General features: G+C 38.7%; 1 protein-coding gene across 2 annotated transcripts; it reads right to left on the bottom strand.

The window, feature by feature from the left end:
* Positions 1–9,307, bottom strand: LOC119491650 (bactericidal permeability-increasing protein-like). 2 transcript variants are annotated; one of them, XM_037775815.1, is made up of 17 exons: positions 9,180–9,236; positions 8,186–8,244; positions 7,217–7,324; positions 7,014–7,128; positions 6,785–6,916; positions 6,539–6,694; positions 6,360–6,423; positions 4,210–4,270; positions 4,039–4,130; positions 3,741–3,917; positions 2,385–2,444; positions 2,136–2,303; positions 1,983–2,050; positions 1,835–1,877; positions 1,690–1,753; positions 769–845; positions 1–652 (listed from the first exon to the last, which is right to left on the bottom strand). In XM_037775815.1, exons 3-17 carry the CDS (start codon positions 7,317–7,319, stop codon positions 611–613), a joined length of 1,422 nt encoding a protein of 473 aa, XP_037631743.1. In that variant the 5' UTR covers positions 7,320–7,324; positions 8,186–8,244; positions 9,180–9,236; the 3' UTR covers positions 1–610. The 2 variants fall into 2 exon arrangements, with proteins under 2 accessions (XP_037631743.1, XP_037631734.1); XM_037775806.1 differs by lacking the exon at positions 8,186–8,244 and having other exon boundaries at positions 9,180–9,307.
* Positions 9,308–21,135: the final 11,828 nt, after the last annotated feature.

Raw genomic sequence — 21,135 nt, 5'->3', positions numbered from 1 at the left:
TTTGGTTGATGTAAATTGTTTAATACATACAACAGTGACTGATTTGTTTTGTATGTTGCTTGATTGATGTCATTGTATTTTTTATGGTAGGCTACTCTACAAACTGCAGCAAAAATGTGAAGGATCAGCACATTTGTAGAATCGCTCTGTAAGCTAGCAAGTCAGAAACTTTGAGAAATTATTTTTCCTAAAGTCAGCAGTAGAAAGTGCTGTGATTTGCTTTGGAAGGAGCATTTTATTTAAAAAAAGATGATTGTGGTGACAACAGTGAACCGTTTCCTGCAGACTGTCCTGTAGTGACATGACTGCAGTAACCCTATTGGAAAGGTTCACTGCCCCCATCGCATTTTATATGGAAAACTTGGTCTGTAAAAAACCAAGTAAAAAAAAGAAAAGAAAAATAGTATAAAGAACAGAAAAATTATAAAAACCTCAGGTGATATCTAAGTACAAACAGGAAATATGCATTTCTCGTAGAAGTAATATTTGTGCATCATTCAGTTTGTTCTTTGAAATCTGTCCGTCAGATAGTTGAACTCTGGCTGTGATTGCCTTCATGGTTGCATGCCCCAGTGCAGAAATGAATCCTGGGAGTTTCCAGAAATGCCATTCAACCCGTGAACTGAACATCCGTCCCAATCAGCATATAGTCCTTGAAAAGAAATAAAAAAAATATATAAACAGCAGTTGATAACAGCTTTGACTTTAAAATCCCTGTCATATAAATAAATAAACATGCTGTTTTATAGAAAACATCCAGTCTCTGACCTTCAGGACCTGAAGCTCAGTGTTCAAGAGGTTCATCTTTCCAAGTGTAGGAAGTGGGTATCCCTTCGCAAGTTGAACTATGAAGCAAAATTCATACATTTAGATGAACTAGTCACAAAAATCCAAACATAGTGATATTATTAGCAGGGGTTTTATATTGAGTTTTAATTATATAACGCATGTCGTGCATTAAATGCAGCTCAAAGTAAACATAAAACATAAAACAAGAATCATAAAATAGTAGATAAACATAAAAAATAAATACAAAAAGTACAACACAAGATCAAAATGAACTTGAAGATAAGAGGACAATTAATGGTTCAATATAATTACAATGAAAAGGACAAAATATAAATATGATGTTAATAAATACGAAGTTGGTTAAAAAGGGCAACCAAGTTTGTCTTTCTGTTTTTAGTTAAACATGCAATAACTGATTTTTTTGGCCACTTGGGGACAGCAGAAACAAGTTGTGAAAACAATATTGACATTACATGATGAACAGTTATTTACACATCCAGTAGTTATGGAACAACATTATCATTCATTTTGGAGTCACATATCTGGCCACCTGATGAATGTAAGTCCAATATTCACTCTCTTCTAGCTCTGTTTTTGGTCTCTTGTAACTCCTGAGGGGAAAAAGTCTATCATTTTAGCTGCTAAATGCTCCACTATGTTCACCCACTAGTGTCTAGCTGTGTCTGTCTGCTGTTATATGCTGAGCAGGTAGTGTAGATTGTTTTTTTCCCCCCTGAAAACGACGATATAAGAGCAGTGAGAGTGAACTGAAACAGTAAAGTTGTGCGCCAGACAGCTAAACACTGAGCTGAAACTCATTTTTAAGCTCCGTAAAGCCGAGAGGAGCTGCAGATTACAGTACATGACATTGAGTAGAAACTGAAAAATGCAAGAACTCACCGTTCAGTATAGGTATCACAACAACTTTGAGGACCACTTGGAAGATGCTGTCGAGGGATCTGACCTGCAGGTTAGGGTTAGGGTTAGTTTGTTATGCTGGTAATGATGGTGCACACTGTGTCTCGTGTTAGAAGACAGTTCTCACCTGAAACTCTCCCACATAACTTGTCCCCAGGGTCAGAGCCATTCTGTGCAAATTAGGCAAAATTAGACTGTGATTTTCATTTTCTACCAGGACCTTTTGGCCCCATTTTTCTCTTCAGAGAACAAGTAGTGATGTTTTAGTAACTCACTTGTTTAGGGTGACAGCTCCGGCCAGCCTCATTCCACTGACAAACACTCGGGCGCTGACACTCGTCTCCTGTAAAGACAAAATTGTGAGAAAGTTACCTTCTCCGAACCACACAAATGGCTTTTTTTTTTATCATACCAGATGTGTGACCTACCAAGTTTAGGACAAAGAGCGGTGAAAGTGTGGTGTTGGGTTGGATAGCGTAGGCCGTCACTGTGCCAGTGGCCTGAACTGTCACGTTGTTGGGTTCAAAAGTGACGACAGGGTTTTTCACCGTCTTCACCAGCAGTTTCATCATCAGTCCTGGGAAACGCTTGGCAACCTGAAAATACACCCATACATAGCTGACAAAATGCCACTGAAGACGATGCTTCTTACAAAATCAGTGGAATGTGTTTGTCACCTGCGGGATGAAGGCTCCAAACGTTCTGGTGTTGAGTCGGATGGGAGATGCTTGTGGGATCTGTTGTGACAGAGCCAGAAAGGTTGTAGATCAGTGACTACGTTTACATGCACACTAATATACCACTATTATTCAGTATTTGATATGGGTCATGTAAATAGGATATTCTGTTTGGATATTCTGAATTAGGCCTAATTCCTATTGGAGCATTTTCCGATTAAGACATGTGTTATATGGTTTTAGGAGCATTCTTTGGACATGTATACAGCGCATTCGGAATATGCATCTCACTTGGGGTTTTTAAACGTCAGTTTGCGACAAACGCCCTCTTGCCCGTTTACAGCCAGCTTTGTACGTTCTACACAAACCAACGAGCCAACAGTTTCCAGAGATGCATGCACAAAAGAAAAGCCTACGTTTTGGGTCAACACAGTCTCACGGCAGTTAGCGAAATAGTCACGAAAATTAATCTATTTAATTTTTGTACATAGACATGAATTTCCTTTTTTTTGTGACGCTCAGCGCGACTTTCAACAATGTATTTTGAGTGTGTTTTCCTGCGAATGTCCAGTAACATGTGGTGCACGTGTCAATTTCCGGTCTGGTCTTTTCAAAATAAAACAACTTAGTTAGGCTTAGGAAAAGATCAACTTGGTTAGGCTTAGGCAACAAAATTACTTAGTTAGGTTTAGGAAAAGATTGTGGTTTGGGTAACTTAGGTACGGAAGTCACGTGACAAATAAATCAACTTTGGCTTGAGGTTTCACACTGGTCTCCTGGGCGAAAGTCCTGTGTTTTTTGACCAACCTCGACGTCCTCCCTACGCTGCATTTGCCACTCTTTATACTTCCCGGTTCACAATTATGTGGATTACATACGAACTGATTTTGTGCTGACCATCACGAAAATGTGAAATTCTTGTCTACGTACGTGAATCAATACGTTGAATTTAGTGACTATTTCATGAACTGCTGTGCGACTGGGCTGCTCTAGTGAGAAGGAGAAACATCTACTTTTAAACATTATGAAAGACTTGGATATCAACAGGTTTTTGGTTATGCTCAAATATCACTACGCCGACCTTTTCAAGAAGTTGGTTGAAGTAACATTAATGAAAGAGGGAGGCTGTGTTCGCACTGTCAAACAAGTCCGCCACCGATTACATTAATCGGAGTATGCACGTCTGCATGTAAACAGGAATATTATTGGAATATTCATTTTCATCAGCCATATAAACAGCTTAGTAGGAATATTGTCTTTTTCGGTAATGAGGGCAAAATAACAGAATACTTTGTGCGTGTAAACTGTGACGTCATGAAAGTAGACCGATGAGGGAATCAGGAGGCTGCAGCTCACCATGTCATCAGTGATGTACAGGCTGAGGGCTCCAGCTGTGTTGTAGACGAAGGCTGCAGAGTTGATGGTGAAGGCAGACACGCCGATATACAACATGTTGTTGATCTGGGGCGGCAGGGAGAAGGCTGCGGGGGAGAACGGAGGCTCCTGATGCTTCCCGATGTTGTAAAATTCACCCTAAATGACAAAGAAAAGCAGAGACAGAAAAGTTGGGACATGAGCATGATTGTTTGTTTCTTTATAACTAAACTGAAGCTTCAGATATATAAAATGTAGAGTGTAATGATATACACTTTACCTTCAAGCTGAAGTCAATACAAGAGTTTGACACTGTGGGCGATGACACCATGGAATATTCAATCTCTGCATACTGGTCCACCTTGGCTAAAACTGCAGTTAGGTAGAAAGTCTCTCATATATTCAGCATCAATGAAACATCCAAATATTTGACATAAAGACTGTGTTTTACCATTCAGAGTTTTCAACTGAGGGTTCAGATCAGATACTGCATTGGCCACCAGAGGGCAGATCTGCAACAAAAAAGACCAGAAACATTCCCAGACTCACTCAGTGGATTTGTGACTGGAGAAAACAATTCTTAAAAGAACCAGCTGGTATCAGTAAACCAACTGCAGAGGAATAACTTCCTCATCCACAATTACCACTATGTTGTGATGATGTCTAACTTTATTTAATGTTATTAGTAGGGCTATCAAGCAATTCAAATAATTAATCGTGATTAATCGCAAATTAATCGCACATTTGTAATTTTTCAGAATGTATCGTAAAGGTAGATTTGTCAAGTATTTAATACTCTTATCAACATGGGAGTGGACAAATATGCTGCTTTATGTAAATGTATGTATATATTTATTATTGGAAATCAATTAACAACACAAAACAATGACAAATATTGTCCAGAAACCCTCACAGGTACTGCATTTAGCATAAAAAATATGCTCACTTGGCAAACTGCAGCCCAACAGGCAACAACAGCTGTCAGTGTGTCAGTGTGCTGACTTGACTATGACTTGCCCCAAACTGCATGTGATTATCATAAAGTGGGCATGTCTGTAAAGGGGAGACTCGTGGGTACCCAGAGAACCCATTTACATTCACACATCTGGAGGTCAGAGGTCAAGGGACCCCTTTGAAAATGCCCATACCAGTTTTTCCTCACCAAAATTTAGCGTAAGTTTGGAGCGTTATTTAGCCTCCTTCCCTACGCTAGTATGACATGATAAATGGATTCTTTAGGTTTTAGTTTCATATGATAGCAGTATCTTCTCTCTAGCTTTAAATCTGAGCCTGCTACAATCTAAAAATCACAAGTTGCGTTAATGCGTTAAAGAAATTAGTGGCATTAAAATTAATTTGCTTTCAAGTGCTATTATCGCGTTACATTTGACAGCCCTAGTTAGAAGAGTAAATGGAGATACTGACTGACTCTGATACAGATCTTTTTTTGTCAGATCATAAAGATTTGCAGTCTCTGTGAGAACTTCCGATCATACCAGGAATATTTTCTGAAGTGGCTGTATTCCCGAAACATCCTGAGACTGGCTGAATTATACTTCACTACATTTCAGAGGGACATACTGTACTTTTTACTTCACTACATTTATCTGATAGCTATTGTTACTTTACAAAATAGCACTTAACATAAATAACACTCACTAAGCTTATAAAAAACAACATATTGTTAAAGATTAAACCAGTGGTATCCAACCCATTTTGGCTTCTGAGCTCTGACATAAAACCAGTTTCTATTTGGGTTTCCTTGTCACATGTTTCAGATGTCTATGAGTTATTTGCAGCTCTACCAAAGACTGATTTTTCCTCTAAACATCTCACATGGTTTCATTTAAATAACTGTTTGAGGCCTAAAGAGGTCAAATTATCCAATATTTCAATATTTTAAAAAATGAAAACAGATTTGTGTATCAGAACGTTGTGTTCTTCTTTTCTAACAATCTAATATAAAATACTCAAAAGGGCCATTTTTCTGCAATTTTTTTCTTCTGAAACTTTAAGTACATTTTGCTGTTAATAAGTCTGTATTCAAATCCATATGTAGAAGACCAATGTGTTGGATTTAGGGCGATCTATTGGCAGAAATGGAATATAATATTTATAACTATGTTTTCATGAGTGTATAATCACCTGAAACTAAGAATGGTTGCGTTTTCTTTAGCTTAGAATGAGCCCTTCATATCTATATAGGGAGTCCGCCATGTTGTACAGCCGTGTTTGAACGGTCAAACCAAACTCTGGCTCTGGAGAGGGCCTTTTACGGTTTTACTTTAAAGTGGCAGCTTTAATTTGGTGGCACGAATGAACCTGAAGGCCACTGTAGGTACACACTTGGAAAGGGGTGGGGGGGTATTCAGTTGGTTGCAGCCTGCAACCTCACCACTAGATGCCACTAAATCCTACACACTGCTCCTTTAAGTATGAATTTGAATGGAGTAGTTGAACTTGCAATAGAGTCTTTTCCATTGTAAACTTTTAGCTGCATTTAGGAGGATCCCTGGTGGTAAAATAAGATGCTTAGATAAGATAACCCCAGAGACGGAGGGTGATGATAAAACAGTGTGTATAAGGCTGGTTTGCCCTCACCTGTTTCTGCAGTGCATTTCGTATAGCCTTATCAACGAACTTTCTGAAGAGATTGTACAGCCAGCTGAAACAAAAAGCAATCACAGTAGTTAGGACAGTGTGTCAAGCATGAAACAAACCTCACATTACATTCCCTCATATGGGTTCAAACGTAGTGCACAGCAGGGTTTCTTTTTTACCTGGCTCCACCGTGGAATTTGATCTTCGCACTGCCGACAGTGGCCGCACAGTTGACACTGCTGACCACAGGTCGGCCTGTCGCATCACTCTTGATGGCAATAGTTGTTGTGATAGTGAGATCATTGACATTCAAATCAAAAGAGCCACGGTCCTTTCTGTTAAGAGAGAGGAGTCACTGCTGCAGCAGAAATATCATAAAATGGATGTAACTGCACTGGATGAGGAAGAAATCTTTTCTGACTCACATTATTCGGAGGTACTTGACCCTCCAGTTTCCGTGCATACGGAGGAAGGCGTTACCAATGGACAGTTTGACACCAGTCCCTGGCACCAGATCCAGCGCAGACTTTGGCAATCCCACGTCCACTATTTGCATACTGGAAGAGACAACATAATTGCATGTTTGTAAAGACACCTTAAGTATCTCAGTTCTCTACAGAATCCCCAGGAGTGTTGAATAAACTGGTGCCTTACTTTGACAGGCTGTACTTGACTTTGCCAATGGGAGACACCCTTTGTTTCCCTGATATATCTGGGACTTTGACGGTTTTGAGTTTCTGCTGGATGGAAGCCATCCCCAGTTGTCTGCCTAGTAAAAGGCAAGGAAATTTGATGATGAAACTCTGGAGACATCGGTGGCTTTCCAACTGAAAGAGGAAGCGTGCTGCAAACCTTACCATATTCAAGGCCTTTTCCTGTTAGCCTGACTTTCACCCCAGGATTGATGCTTAAGGTCATAGGGATTAAAGCCACCAGAGCCAGCCAACAGCACAGGACCATCTTGACTGTTGGGAGACAAAAAGGAGAAGATCATCAGCAAAACTCTCTTCGTCTTTTTTAATGAACATGACACCATAAACCAAGCAAAGTTTCTGCTTTTGTGTGGTTGACATGTTTGCCGTTCTGCAAGCAATAAATTAAGGCTTCCTCTTTTAGAGGAGTTCTTTTTTTCCCCTTTTATTACTGGTTTCTTATTCACTGATATATCCCATTCATAGAAGATGATTATAATTTTCTTATGTCAGTGGCTTCTTGTTAAAGCACATCCCCTTCTTTTTTAATTAATGTCAACATTTACTACTCTCTATGATCAAGACCATCTAAGATAACCTATAGGTTGCATATATAGTTTGTTAGTTATTTTTCAAGCAATGTGAAAACATGAAAACCCAAAGAGCCACAGGGAAGTCAATTGTGTGGAAGTGGAAGAAGAAGTACTTAGATTACTTTACTTAAGCAAATATACCAATATATTAATGTAAAAATACTCCATTACAAGTCAATTTTTTGCGATCAAAATCCTACGTAGGTAAAAATACAGTAGCAACACAATATACTTCAAGTATAAAAAGTAAAAGTACTCGAAAAATGGGCCCTGTGACTCATAAATGATTAACAATTCATTAAAATCCAAAATGTGACAAGAAGCCCCAACTAGACACTGTGTGTTTGTAAGCGGTCACAAGCCATGATTTTTGGAAACCACTGGTTTAACCTTTAACAATATATCGTATCTTATAAGCTTATGATATGTTTTTGAATATAAAATCTTAATCTGAAAAGTAACTCCACTGCAAATAAACGTAAAAAGTGCAATATTTCCCTCTGAAATGTAGTGAGGTATAAGTATAAAGTAGCATAAGTACAGTTCTTGTGTAAATTTCCACTGCAGCCTTGGGTTGGGGAGTCCTGCTTCAGTGGAGGCCTGTGAAAGAGCTGACTGTCAGTGCTGAAGAAACCACATGACCCCTGATAATTCAGCAGACAAGCCGGACTTTTATTAAATTAGGCTGAGATTAAAGGACCAGTCCGCTATATTTGTCTGTTTTGAATATGGACATTTGAAAAGATTTTACAGATGGAAAATCCACTTTTTTGAACATTCAAGTCATGGCGTTTCCAGACACAATTGCAATATGTCATGTGTCTGCAAATTATTTGGCTGTCACATGCTTTTTCTTACCACAATCAAGAGCTCCATCGGTTGTGTAGGAAACAATCTATATTATTTTATCTAGTTCTTTTTTGGTTTTCTGTCGATGTTGCTTGAACTTAAGTATGTTGCCTGTTTGAATTGACAGATTTAGGCTCTGAACATGTTTATGAACAGACAGATATAGACAGATGGAACTGACAAAATGTAAGTCATGTGACTGCCGGTGGAAAGCTCTCTTAATGAAGTTCCCATGAGGTAAAAGAGCTGCTTATCAAAGAGAAACCATAATTCACTACTGGTCACCAAAAACACTCATCATCTCTGACTATAACAGCACTTAATTCCGAAAGTAGTTATATTTAATCTAATTGTACATCTCAAAACATTAGCAACACCGGCAATGCACAAACTATTAGGTACATCTTTCTTAATCTGCGTTGTAGCCTCTTAACTCTTCAACAAATAAGTTTAACACTGCAAAGGAAGCAGAAGTGGACACTTTAGGACAGTTTATCCTCACTGGAATGTACTCCTTTGCAAAGAACCTTTCCAGATACTACAATTCAAGGTTCCTTCACACATTGAGGTAAATGTGGTAAATATTTGGACCATCATTAGAAAGATTAATCTTTGAGAACAAATATAAGAAACAGAATATATTTGTAAATTTGACCCCAATACAGTGAAAATACACCCGCTCTTACCCGGAGCAGCAGTTTTTCAGGTTCTTCTTGATGTGTCAGTCGGACTGCAAACAATCGGCAGGTGAAAGAGGAAGGGAGGCACATGGCCTTATATTCACTTATTCACTTACTCAATCAGGAACTGATCTTGGCCGGGGGAATAACCCAGATAAAGCAACAATAAGAAAACTTGGTTTCTCCAGTGTTTCACTGTCCTGCTCTCTTATAATCTCTTCAATATCATAAAATACTATCTCCTACCTTAAGTGTTGTTTGCATACAAAACAAACTCTGAAAGCTACAGTTCTAAATGCTTGATGTGGTTTTGAACAGTGTTGTGTCTTTGCATATTTGTCACCTCCTGTGCTGTTGTTGTTAAGTTTGCTTTCTAGTTCCTTGCATGAGTTTCCAGTAAACCAACAATAGCAAACAGCAAATATTTTACACGGTATGAAACAGGAACTAGAAGTAATTAACTGTGTGTTTATGCTTCTGCTGCTATTTAACTGTGTGATCGTTCTCATTTTGAGAATAAAAGGCCGTAGAGTGTTTTGTTTTATTTTACAATTTTCCTCTGTCAATGTTTGTCATCAATAACACCCAAAGCAAAGTCTCTCTTCCTCCTCTCATCAGGGGCAGAGCAGGGTTTGCTCATGTATCATAGACATATTGACACACTAGTATAGTTTCCAACATTACAACATATAACATATGTTGTAATGTAACATACGTTGTAATGTTGGAAACTATATTAGTGTGTCAATAGTACTTTTTCAGTTCTTGCGCTCATACATTTGGTCATCTGGAGTTCCTAAAAACATGCAACAGAGGCTGAAGATGCTCTGCAGCTCACTACAGAGGAGGTGGAAATGTAGTCCAAGGAGCAGTTCACACAGAGTTCAGTTTTATCGTCATGCTCTCCTCTGCTTCTGCCCCCAGGCGCTCAGGCCTACAACTGAGATCCTTTTGCCTTTTTGTCTTTACCACTGAGTTAGCTGTAACTAATCCTGCCTGCCTGCACACACCATGAAAATCCATGTCCGTTTGCAGTACATTTTTATAAACTATGCTGAATCTTTCCCAGCATGGATCTACATCCCCCTCGTTGCTATGATTTTCATGATCTAAATGTGTTACTCATATGTCATGTAGGGTTTCCAGTTTAATGCCACACATGAAGCTCAAGCTGATATTTGCCCTGAATCTTTTCTCAAACATAATGCTAGTGGTGCACTCCTGCCCCCCTGAGGCTGAGGGCAGTATGGCATCAACTGGTGTCAAGATATAAATCCAGGACATCAAACTTGCTTGAATGGCAGCACCACTACAACAGTTTAGATGTACGCCTCTGCCACGACTTAGCAGAGGAAGTCCCCTTTAATATCACACTGTTTCTAATACAGTATGTTATTAGGAAAAAAAAACACGCTTTTTTATTTTGATAACCTTTGCAATGAGGACTTTTAAGTGCTTTTTTCACCTGCAAAATGACTAGTGATTAGTGTAATACAACATAAAGTCATACTCATTTCTCAGTAAATAGTTCTGAGCTGGAAACAACAAAGGGTTGTGCAAATTAGTTGAAACTCACACTGGAATTGTATTTTGGTCAGAGTGGGGGTATGCAAAGAGAAGTTTATCTGTATGTTGCACCCTGTGTGGGGCATTTTCATTTAATTTGTGAGGAGACCCAAATCATTCGAAATGCGATAAATAAGACATTATAACGTAACTTTACATTTTATTGTTGTACCGTTAGCTGCGAGCTGCCATGTGGAGGCAATAGATATGCTGTGAATATCACGTTTAGTACCTTTAAGGTAGTAATAACAATCATATCATAGATATAAAAAAAGCAAACTACATAAATTATGGTAAATAAGAATGACTGTTTTTAAAGTGCAATACGCAAACATGTGATGTCATCAAAGTGTTGAATGTAGAGCAGCTGAGCACATAAAGAATAAGCTGTTTTATAGGCACAGCGCATAAGGAATGTTTTATACTCATATACTGTATAGTCCTATATATAATATAGGGCTGAGCAGAGACTGGATGCAAAACTTGTTTACTACTATCACTTTCTTATCGAGTTAAAATATTGACATATAGCAAAAGGAGAAAAATATGCTGACCTTGGAAAAAGGCTTTTTGCTTTCCAGAAATCAATATATTCAAATGAATAAACAAGTGAGTTTATAGAGTGAAGCATATTTGTACATGTCCGAGATTTACAAGTTTATGTGCTGCCAAACAAACTCCAAATGATTTATAACAGGAAATATTGACAACAGCTCCGTTGGCTATAAGGAATGTAGAACAAACTCATTTTACTTATTCTACTTATTTTAGTTTAAATCTCCATGAACTCTTGTATCTTTAAAGTAAACCAAGGGCATGCAATATTTTAAATGCTCTGGCAGTCAAGTAATGGGATGACACAGATGGCCTAAGCACCCTGTGGTCACACTGTGGGCAAATTCATTATTCTTTCCTTGAGGAGGGAAGAGCCTCAAGGACATCCTACCACTTATTTCAAAATAGCAAAACATTATTTTCTTTTATAAAACAAGAAGCAACACAAGCAGCCTGTCTGTACTGAGTGTTTACAGTCAGTTCAGACTTCAAGATCAGGTCACCAGTTAGTATTTGACTGTATGACCAGTATAACATCTTATTCACTGCAAGAATGTTGCACAGAATGACACATCATCTTCTACGCTGTCCCAGATTTGTCCATATTTGACTTCAAGATTCACTTAGCAGCAATTACACCATTGAAACTGACAGTTGATGTGATTTCATTTAATTCCACTGTTTAATGGCTCGTGTGAGTTTTCTAATAACTCAAGGGTAAAGGTTAACACTGGGAAATGGTTAAATGAGCAGTTTCCAGTCTCCTTTGGTAGCCTCTTACATTAATGACTCTAAATGGCAACGAAAATTAATTTAAACTGTATCCTGAAATTAAGCAGCGGGGCATCAGTGAAATGCACACAGCATGCTCATGCTCATTACCACCCAGGTCTTTGATGGCTTCACACCAAAAGATACCAAAGGGACAGTTTTAACATGAATGAATCTGGCTTCCTCTAAACAGAACGTCTACTCACTGCTGTGTAGGAAATGGTTTGGATTGATATTTAATAGTTACCGCTGCTTCGGAGGTTATGTTTTCAGTTCAGTTTGTCTGTTTGTCAGCAGGATTACGAGAAAACTACTGTTCCGATTTTCTCGAAACATTGGTGGAAGGATGTAGCATCGGCCAAGAAAGTACCCATTCAATTTTGGAGTGGATCCAAATCACGGGGTGGATATACGCATTATAATTCACTTTCGTTAACATTGCGGGATAGGGCATTTGACCTTGGCGGAGGTCTGCGCTCTCTGAGTGCCCTTCTAGTTCAATATTGTTTGTGTCGAGTTCTTTTCACTGACTATACAGATGTTGGAACATTTTCTTTGCTCCAGCCTCAATTTATGAAGAAGCCAGATGACACCAGTGTACTCTTGGATAACAAGACTAAGAGTCTTCAACCATGCTAGCAGCTCTGTGAGGCTGTACTTAAGCACAGCGGTGCTTTGAGCTAAATGCTAACGTCTGCATGTCACCATGCTCACAATGATAATGCTAACATGCTGATGTTTAGCCGGTATAATGTTTACCATGTTCACCATCGTAGTTTAGTGTGTTAGCATGCTTTGCGTTTTGGTGTCGGTCACACACTTGGTACCACCCATGCAGACTTTGTCGCTCTTTATACTACGTCACCTGACTTCCTCCTTTGCTCCCGTCATAATGGTGATCAGCCATGTGAATAGATGATAACGGCTTTCTGAACCTACTAGTAGGTGTAGCAGGCCCCTTCTAACCCATATCTACAAGGCTGATAACCGCTGATAATGCCCATTCAATCTGCTGATATCATTCAAAGCCCAAAGTCAATATGATTCATCCTCTGGGAATCATGAATGTCTTTACAAAAGCCCATCAATCTAGATGGTGAGACGTTCTTACTGGATAAGTGAAAGCTCTGACCTGCTGGTGACACTAGAAGAAAAGTCAGAGGATCGTCAAAGTTTTTAAGGCTCATCCTCTGAGCACCATGAATATCTGTACCAAATTGCATGGCAATCCATCTGACAGTTGTTGAGATATTTCTGTTTAGATCAAAGTGGTGGACCATCAGTACTGAATGTAGTGCTTTTTTTAATAATGCACATATGTGAATTATATATTTTAAACGCATGTTGCTCAGTCTTGACTATGCTCTTGCACCATGTAGGTCAGTTAACATTTTATCACTTGCTGTACTTGTTATAATGTCACAGCATGAAACTAAGACACACTTCCTGTGCTTGATTTTCTATTGGCAGAGGTTCTAATTCAGAATGAACTAAATGTGAGTAGTTCTCAGTTTCATCATTTTAAAACATCAGGACACGCTGGACGAATCAAAAGGAAATTTAAATCAATGATGAGCTGAATCCAAGCTTACGAATTCCAATTTTACTGCAGGGCCAGCAAATAGTGGAATTAGAAAAGTTGCTTTCCAGAATCATAAAAGAGCCTCGGCCTCGTATTGACAGGCTTCCTCCCACTGAGGTTGTAAACTGGTCAGTGCATCAGCCAGCGGAAAAGTGCAGTGAATATCAATCAGGCAACTCCAGCAGAGGGCCAGCAGAGTGATAGCTGACCACAGAGAGAAAGAGACTCATAAAGAAAGAGAGTCTGGTGGGGGGTGGATTGATTTTTTTTAATCGGAAACAATTTGGAATTACCCTGCCCTGTAGAGAACTGACTGACTTTCAGATTTGATAGTTTGACATGTTAAGATTTATAGCTAATGTGTAGATCTGTACGCAGTTATGTTAGTTAACATGGATTTTCTTGACAAATGTTATATTCTTGTTTTTGATCCATGATCTGGTTACAAGGATCCAAATTATGTTCCCTCAGTTTGTCATTAATAATTCAACCCAGAGAGTCTTCAGTGGGACAGAGCCCCTCGGTAAAAGTTGAGTCTATGTTTGTCAGTGCATCTGCAGAAGTATGCAACACATTAGGCCTGATGAAATGCTAACAGCTAACAAGAGCTAACAACATTAACAATATCATCTTAAAAAATTGATATGGTAAACGTTTTGCATATTTACAAAAAGTTTACCAGATACGGAACAACATTAGCCACCCTGTTGAATAAATCCAATATTTATTTTCCATCTAGCTCATTTTTGGTGCTGGGCAGGTAGCATATAGTGGGTTTATAGCACTTTTTTGAAACTCAAAACAGCTGCCTGCTGCTGCTGGAAACAGGATTGATGAGAGCGATGAGGCTGAACCAAACAGTAAAGTTGTGGGTTAGTCATGATTCATTGTTAACCTACACATATTGGTATGAGCAGCGTTAAAGTCTGAGCTGTCACACAAACACAGAATTGATTTATCTATGCACAAATCTCATTGCATTTGGCACAGTTTATCTAAGATTTACTATTTTTTATATGATAACAAATCATCTACATCTCAGAATTTAGCATTTAGATTAATGTTCTCTAATTAATGCATGGTTGATAAGATACCTTTTGAAGTGTTTTTTAGTGCATGAAATCTTGGAAGTTACCCTGATAACGTTTTCAAATTTCACTTCCCCAAAACATGCTTAGACGCGGCCGTTAAGAAAATGAATATTTGCATGTGAGATGTTGTCAGATATTGTGTTCACTGAGCCTCGCCGGAGTTTGTGCTGACCTGAGCTCTGTTGGTGCAACGGAGATGAGGGAGCCTCAGATCAATGGTTCAGTGTGTTGGGCATAAAAGGAGCAATGTGCCCTAGAGAGAAGGGCTGTCTGTGCCCCAGCGCCATGCAGCTGTGGGACCCGGGCACCCATCCATGCCCTCTGCTCCATACACTGTTAGTCCTCCCTCTATGGCCAAAACACTGCAAGCTGTAAAATTATTTCCACAGAGGACTGCACTGGAAATACATCTGCTGCTGCAATGCAATGTTATATATCATTTTGAAATGCGTGTAAGGTGTTTTAAAAATCTAGATGATTTTTGAGAACAGTGAGCAGAATTTGGAGAGCAAGAGAGCAAATGATGTGTCAGCTCACGAGTCATAACTTTTTAACCTGTGCTTGACTCGCTGCTCTCTGTTTCTGCAAAGGCTGCTACACGAGCCCAGTGAAGCATGCAGCACCAGGAGTGTGGGAGATGTATTTTTTGTATTTTATGAGTTTTACAGTTGTTTCAAACGTTTATCACGTATTTGAAAGTTCAATGATCCCTGAAATCAGTATGAGTTTTTGCAGAATGGGCTGCAGGGCTTCATGCTCAATAGCACACAAAGCCTCTTTAGTCCACTCTATGACATGTATGGCTTTTGATCTTAGATTCTCTGCTGTACCGTATTTATCTCCTATGGTCGTGCAATGGCTGAACAAAAGCTGTTCATTGTTTCCTAGTAGTAGTTAAATACAAACATGGTTATGGCTAGTCTGAGATCAAATCTTGTCATTTTAAGATTTTCTACTGTCCATCCTAGTGAAGGAAAAAACTTTTAGGGTCTGATTCAGGAGATTTAATATTGCTTCCATAAAGTTTGGGGACCCACAAGAGACAGATTAAAAAAGAATGTTCCAACTTTTGGCATAAATTAATCCATATTTGTATTCAAATCAGAAATACTTTAATGATCCCGGGGGAAATTAAGACATTGCAGTTGCTCTTATATGTACCCATAAAGAGATATAAGAAAAAATTAAAAAAATGAGTATGTAAAATGTAAATTACATACATAATGCTACAATAAAATACACAATATAAATGTAGTATTAATGCCAGAGTATTCCACAGTTGAATTATTGTACAAATTATTGCACAGTTAAGTTAAGTAAGTGAATAAGAATTATACAGTCCAAAAATTCTTGATCCTACATTTCCCATAATGCAACTCAGTAGCATATTATCATTGAACCCTCCCTGCATGGTAAACACCCACATCTTTCAAACTCCACTAAGTTCCCCTTTAAAACAGCACATAGAATATGTGTCATATCCACTTTACAATACAATCTTCTCCTCTAAGCCTTGTTTCCAGCTGCAGCAGGCAGCTGTTTTCAGTGAAAAATTGCTTTTACATCCCACTACCTGCCCAGAAAGACATACTTAGTGACTAGCTGGTGAACATAAGCATTAGCAAGCGAAAGAAACAGGAGTCTGTACTTTACTAACACCAGTTACGTAACAAACATACTTATTTTACGTAACAAACAAACTTATTTGAACCCAAACCACAATCTTTTCCTAAGCCTCACCAAGTAATTTTGTTGCCTAAATCTAACCAAGTAAACCTAAAAACTACGTAAACCTATGTTGGAAGTTTATTTTGAAAAGACACAATGCATGTAATGAGGAGAAACTGACACGCTGTGCCTGACACGTCCAAATCTGACACTAGAGAGGTAATGTCATATTGAAGCATCGGGCCACTGACCAAGCGGAGGTATTTGACAACTTTATAAGGTGATAAATGTCAGATGTCATGTTTTTGGCTTGTTTTATGCTTCAAGTGATGTCACATGTGATGTCAAAATAATGGTCACTCAATGTGCTACGTCACTTGCTCTGACTGAATGCAAAAACGTCAACATTCAACATATCCCTGCTTTGCAGAAATTTACAATGCCGACATTTTTTCCTGGCGACTGGGCTGTGTGAGTCCCTCATCATGAAAAGACTGGAATGAAATTGGTTTTCAGATAATGAAATGCTTTTCCTCACCTCAATTCTAACTTATTAAACCAGTCTGTGCCTGCCTAAGATTCAAATGAGAAAGCTACAAATAAGCTTTAAATCAGAGAATAATTATGACATTTACTACATACATCATTACCACTGAGTTCTTGATATGAGTCGGTCTCTGTGGGAGCAAACACAGAGAGCAGAAGCACTTAGAAGAACATGCAGTTCATTTAAGCTTTTGTGCAGCAGAAATTCAACCAGAAGTCTTTCTAGTGTGTGTGTGTGTGTGTGTGTGTGTGTGTGTGTATGCGCACTTATTGGGGATGGAGCTGCATTTGAGGACCACTTATTTTCATCCATCAGCCACTCAGCACACACAGGGCCGACAGTATACAAGCTGAACAGAAAGGGGTGGTTACCATATATAGACAGTTTCTCGGCATACAGTAGAGTACACTTTGTTCATTCACATTATACAGTATCTTTTTTTCTTGTATGATGTCATACCAAATATATATATATTTTTGAAATAGCTACAATGAAAGACTAAAATGTGTATTATTTACAGGTAGAGTTTGTTTTAAATGTGAAATGTGGGATTGTGGAATCGAACACTGAATAAGATGTTTTTAGGCAACCAAAATGTTAAAATTAACCTTCATGAACTGAAAACACACTGTGAAAGGGTTAAAGTTGTAAGACGAAAACACGGACAACTACCAAACCGGACAACACCATGGTAGCGACCTGTCAATCACAAGGTATTATCGTCTATTTGACTATAAATGGGACCATAATTTACTAAATGAACATCATGCTGTATTGAAGAAGACTTGAAACTAGCGATTGAGACCATAAACTCATGTTTACAATGTTTACTGAGGTAATATAACAAGTGAGAAGTAGGCTCATTTTCTCATAGACTTCTATGCAATCAGACTTCTTTTAACAACCAGAGGAGTCGCCCCCTGATGGCTGTTAGCAATAATGCAAGTTTAAGGCACTTCAGCATTGACTTCATTTTTCAGACCCTGGAGTTGCCCACTGGAACAGATCTGTTTTTATTGATGTTATATTTTAGTTGTACTACAAATTACTTTGATTTGGTAATCCAATTTCAGATACTTGTAAAAAAAAAAATGTCATTGTCCCAATATAATTACAGTTACGTTTGCATTTAAACTCTCTTAAAGAGTACAGTAAATAATTAAATTTTTCAAGCTTGTTTTAGTTGGTCTGCTTTTCTTTCTAACCATCCTCTTTCTCTGATGAATCTTACATATTTTTTTTTTGGTGCCACATAAAGTCCCTGGAGAATGAAGATGTTTTTGGGGTCAGTGTCAGCAGGCTGTCATTGTTATTGTTATGATGACCACATCTGGGCAGGGGTCGCAGGGTTCAGGATGCCACGGCTGGTTTCCTGTGCAGCTGCTAGGGGAGCTGTGCTGCCGCTTGCAATCATCGGACCTGTCCAGGGACACATGCATGGTGGAGCGTGACGGGCGGGTTCCCCTCTGACCCCTGATGCTGTACAGTTACGTGTGGGGTGAGGCTACAGATGGCACAGGAATAAAAGTGCAGCAAGTTTAGCCCCAAAAATAAATAGGACAACAACACCTTGGCATATCAGTGCTGTCTGGTTAAATGACCAAATATGGAAAACTCCAGTGCTCCAGTGCTTAGACAAACCATGCCAAAGTTAAATGTTCATTTCCTCAAAATTTCCTCTGAATTGCAAAATGTTCTGTTTAAAAATATCTTGAAGGTCATGTTTTATTATCTTTTAAATACAAAGGATCTGTTGTGTATTGTTATCATTCTTATCAGTCTTCCTTTTAAGGGCTAAACAAATGTTATTCCATCAATCATTTTGTCAAAGTATGTGTGTCACCTTTTTTTGTTGGACATGTGAAACCCCTTCAAACCTGTTTAAGCATAAAAGAAACCACCAAATAATTCTTGACAAAGAAAAACAAATTTGTCAACACTTCGACCATTGTTTGTTTTTCCTTCATTTTCATCTGAGAGAGACTGCACTTGAAATGTGACCTTATAAGTTTGCGTTTTAGCCACAGCACCTTCCACCGCCACAGAAAAGGTCATGTGGCAGTGGAACAAATGAAGAGAAGGAAATAGCCGTGTCCTGGCCAACAGATAGCAGACAGGGAAGAGACAGGATGCTCCAGCTCTCCTCTGAGTCTGTTCAAAAACACTGTAAATCACTTGGACGGGCCCACTTTATCATTTCACGCCAGACTTTGTCACATAGGGAGGAAAATTTGTATTGGATGTGACTGTTTTACATAAACAGATGGATTTAGCGCTAAATGGTCACAGCTCTTTTATGGGTAGCCTATTCTGCACAACTAAATTGTTACCGTTCAAGTGGAGTTAATATGCTGTGGAGACGATGCTATTCTAGGGAGGCAAATTAAAAGTAGTCACTTCATGAGAATTTGAAAGCTTATCCATTTTTATTTTATTTTTGGCTTCATTAAATAGCATCATAAAAACAGACAGGAAATACTGAGGAGAGAGTACTTTCTGAATTTATTACTGCTTCAAAGATAGGGAGTCACCACTTTTTTTTTGTCTCTCTTGTTTACTATGCCAGTAAATCTGAATGAATTATACTTTGGTGCCCATGGTTTCTGTAAAATTAACTGAACGATTGAATTGTGGAGAATCTTACCGATCCAATGATGTATAGCATGTCTGTACTGACAAAAGTTTAAACATGTACATCTTAAGAGGTTGTTAACACAGATCCAGCCTTCACTGGGCCCCAGAGGTGTATGCAACCCCAAAGTGCTCAATGTTAAATACATAAAAAGACATGATTTTCTTTTTTAATTTCATGTCAAGTTTTATTCATAATACCCAGTGGACAACCTCTGGGTCTGAAAAGTGAAGCCAATGCTGAAGTGACCTAAACTTGCATTCTTTCTAACAGCCAGCAGGGGGCGACTCCTCTGGTTGGTAAAGAAGTCTGATTGTATAGAAGTCTATGAGAAAATGAGCCTACTTCTCTCTTGATTTATTACCTCAGTAAACATTGTAAACATGAGTTTATGGCCTCAATCACTAGTTTCAAGTCTTCTTCAATACAGCGTGATGTTCATTTAGTAAATTATGGTCCCATTTAGAGTCAAATAGACCATAAAGCAGGAGATGCTTTAGGGGGTTGCTACCTTGTGATTGACATGTCGCTACCACGGCGTTGCCCTGTGTGGGAGATGTCCGTGTTTTCGTCTTACAACTTTAACCCTTTCACAGTGTGTTTTCGTTCATGGTCAAGTTAATTACAACCTTTTTGATCGCCTGAAAATGTCATATTCTGTGTTCGGTTGTACTTAGCTCCAGCCTCTCGTGTCCACTTCTTATATACAGTCTATGATAATATCACAGTTGTGTTGTCACTGCTCTGAATTTTGAATTTAGCACATTTAACAAAGCTACTAATGCTACTTACCTATCCTGCTAAGGATACTTTGTGTTTTGAGTCCTATACAAGTCGTTATGCAGCCTTCACCAATTTTCTTTGGTTATTACTTTCAAATACATTTTATAACATTTAAAGTCAAACTGATCAGGTGTGCCTTGATATGTTGTATGGTAGCCTATGTATTTCTCATTTTCCAGATCACAGCTAACCAAGCTATAGTTGTAGCCTTCTCTACACTGCTTGCTATATGATTAATCCTCAAATGGAAAAAGACTGCCATTGCAACACTGGCTGGAGGATGGCACACCTCAAACTGAACAGCTAAAGCATACTACTGAAGCGTTATACGATCTGGCAACCTTTTATATCCTAACACAGTATCTGATTTCACATATAAAATGTATATTTGAATGAAAATTATCCACTTGGCAAGCTAGCCAAAACGCTACCTGTCATGTATACTCTTACATCGCTGGCCCTTTAAAGTTAATTTCCAGTTCAGACAGTTTATTTTAGACACTCTTAAGTCAGCCTAAAGACTCTTCAGTGCCCATCAGTATGAATGTGAGCATCTGTCACTTTGTGTAAGTCGTGGTGGACTACCTACTTGTGTTTCCCTACTTTCCACCCAGTGCGTGCTGGGATAGAAAACTGTGCAGGTGAGGAGGGAGAAGAAGTGGATGAAATAATTATGATGTTCTGTCCTATTTGAAAACATCATCGGAAGCAGCATGTCCCTGAAAACAAGCAGCATCAGCTCCACTTCGAGTATTTATCCTGTCTTT

Source organism: Sebastes umbrosus, chromosome 1, assembly GCF_015220745.1.
Source record: "Sebastes umbrosus isolate fSebUmb1 chromosome 1, fSebUmb1.pri, whole genome shotgun sequence".
Lineage (NCBI taxonomy): Eukaryota > Metazoa > Chordata > Actinopteri > Perciformes > Sebastidae > Sebastes > Sebastes umbrosus.
This window is presented reverse-complemented; position numbering and strand designations above follow the sequence as displayed.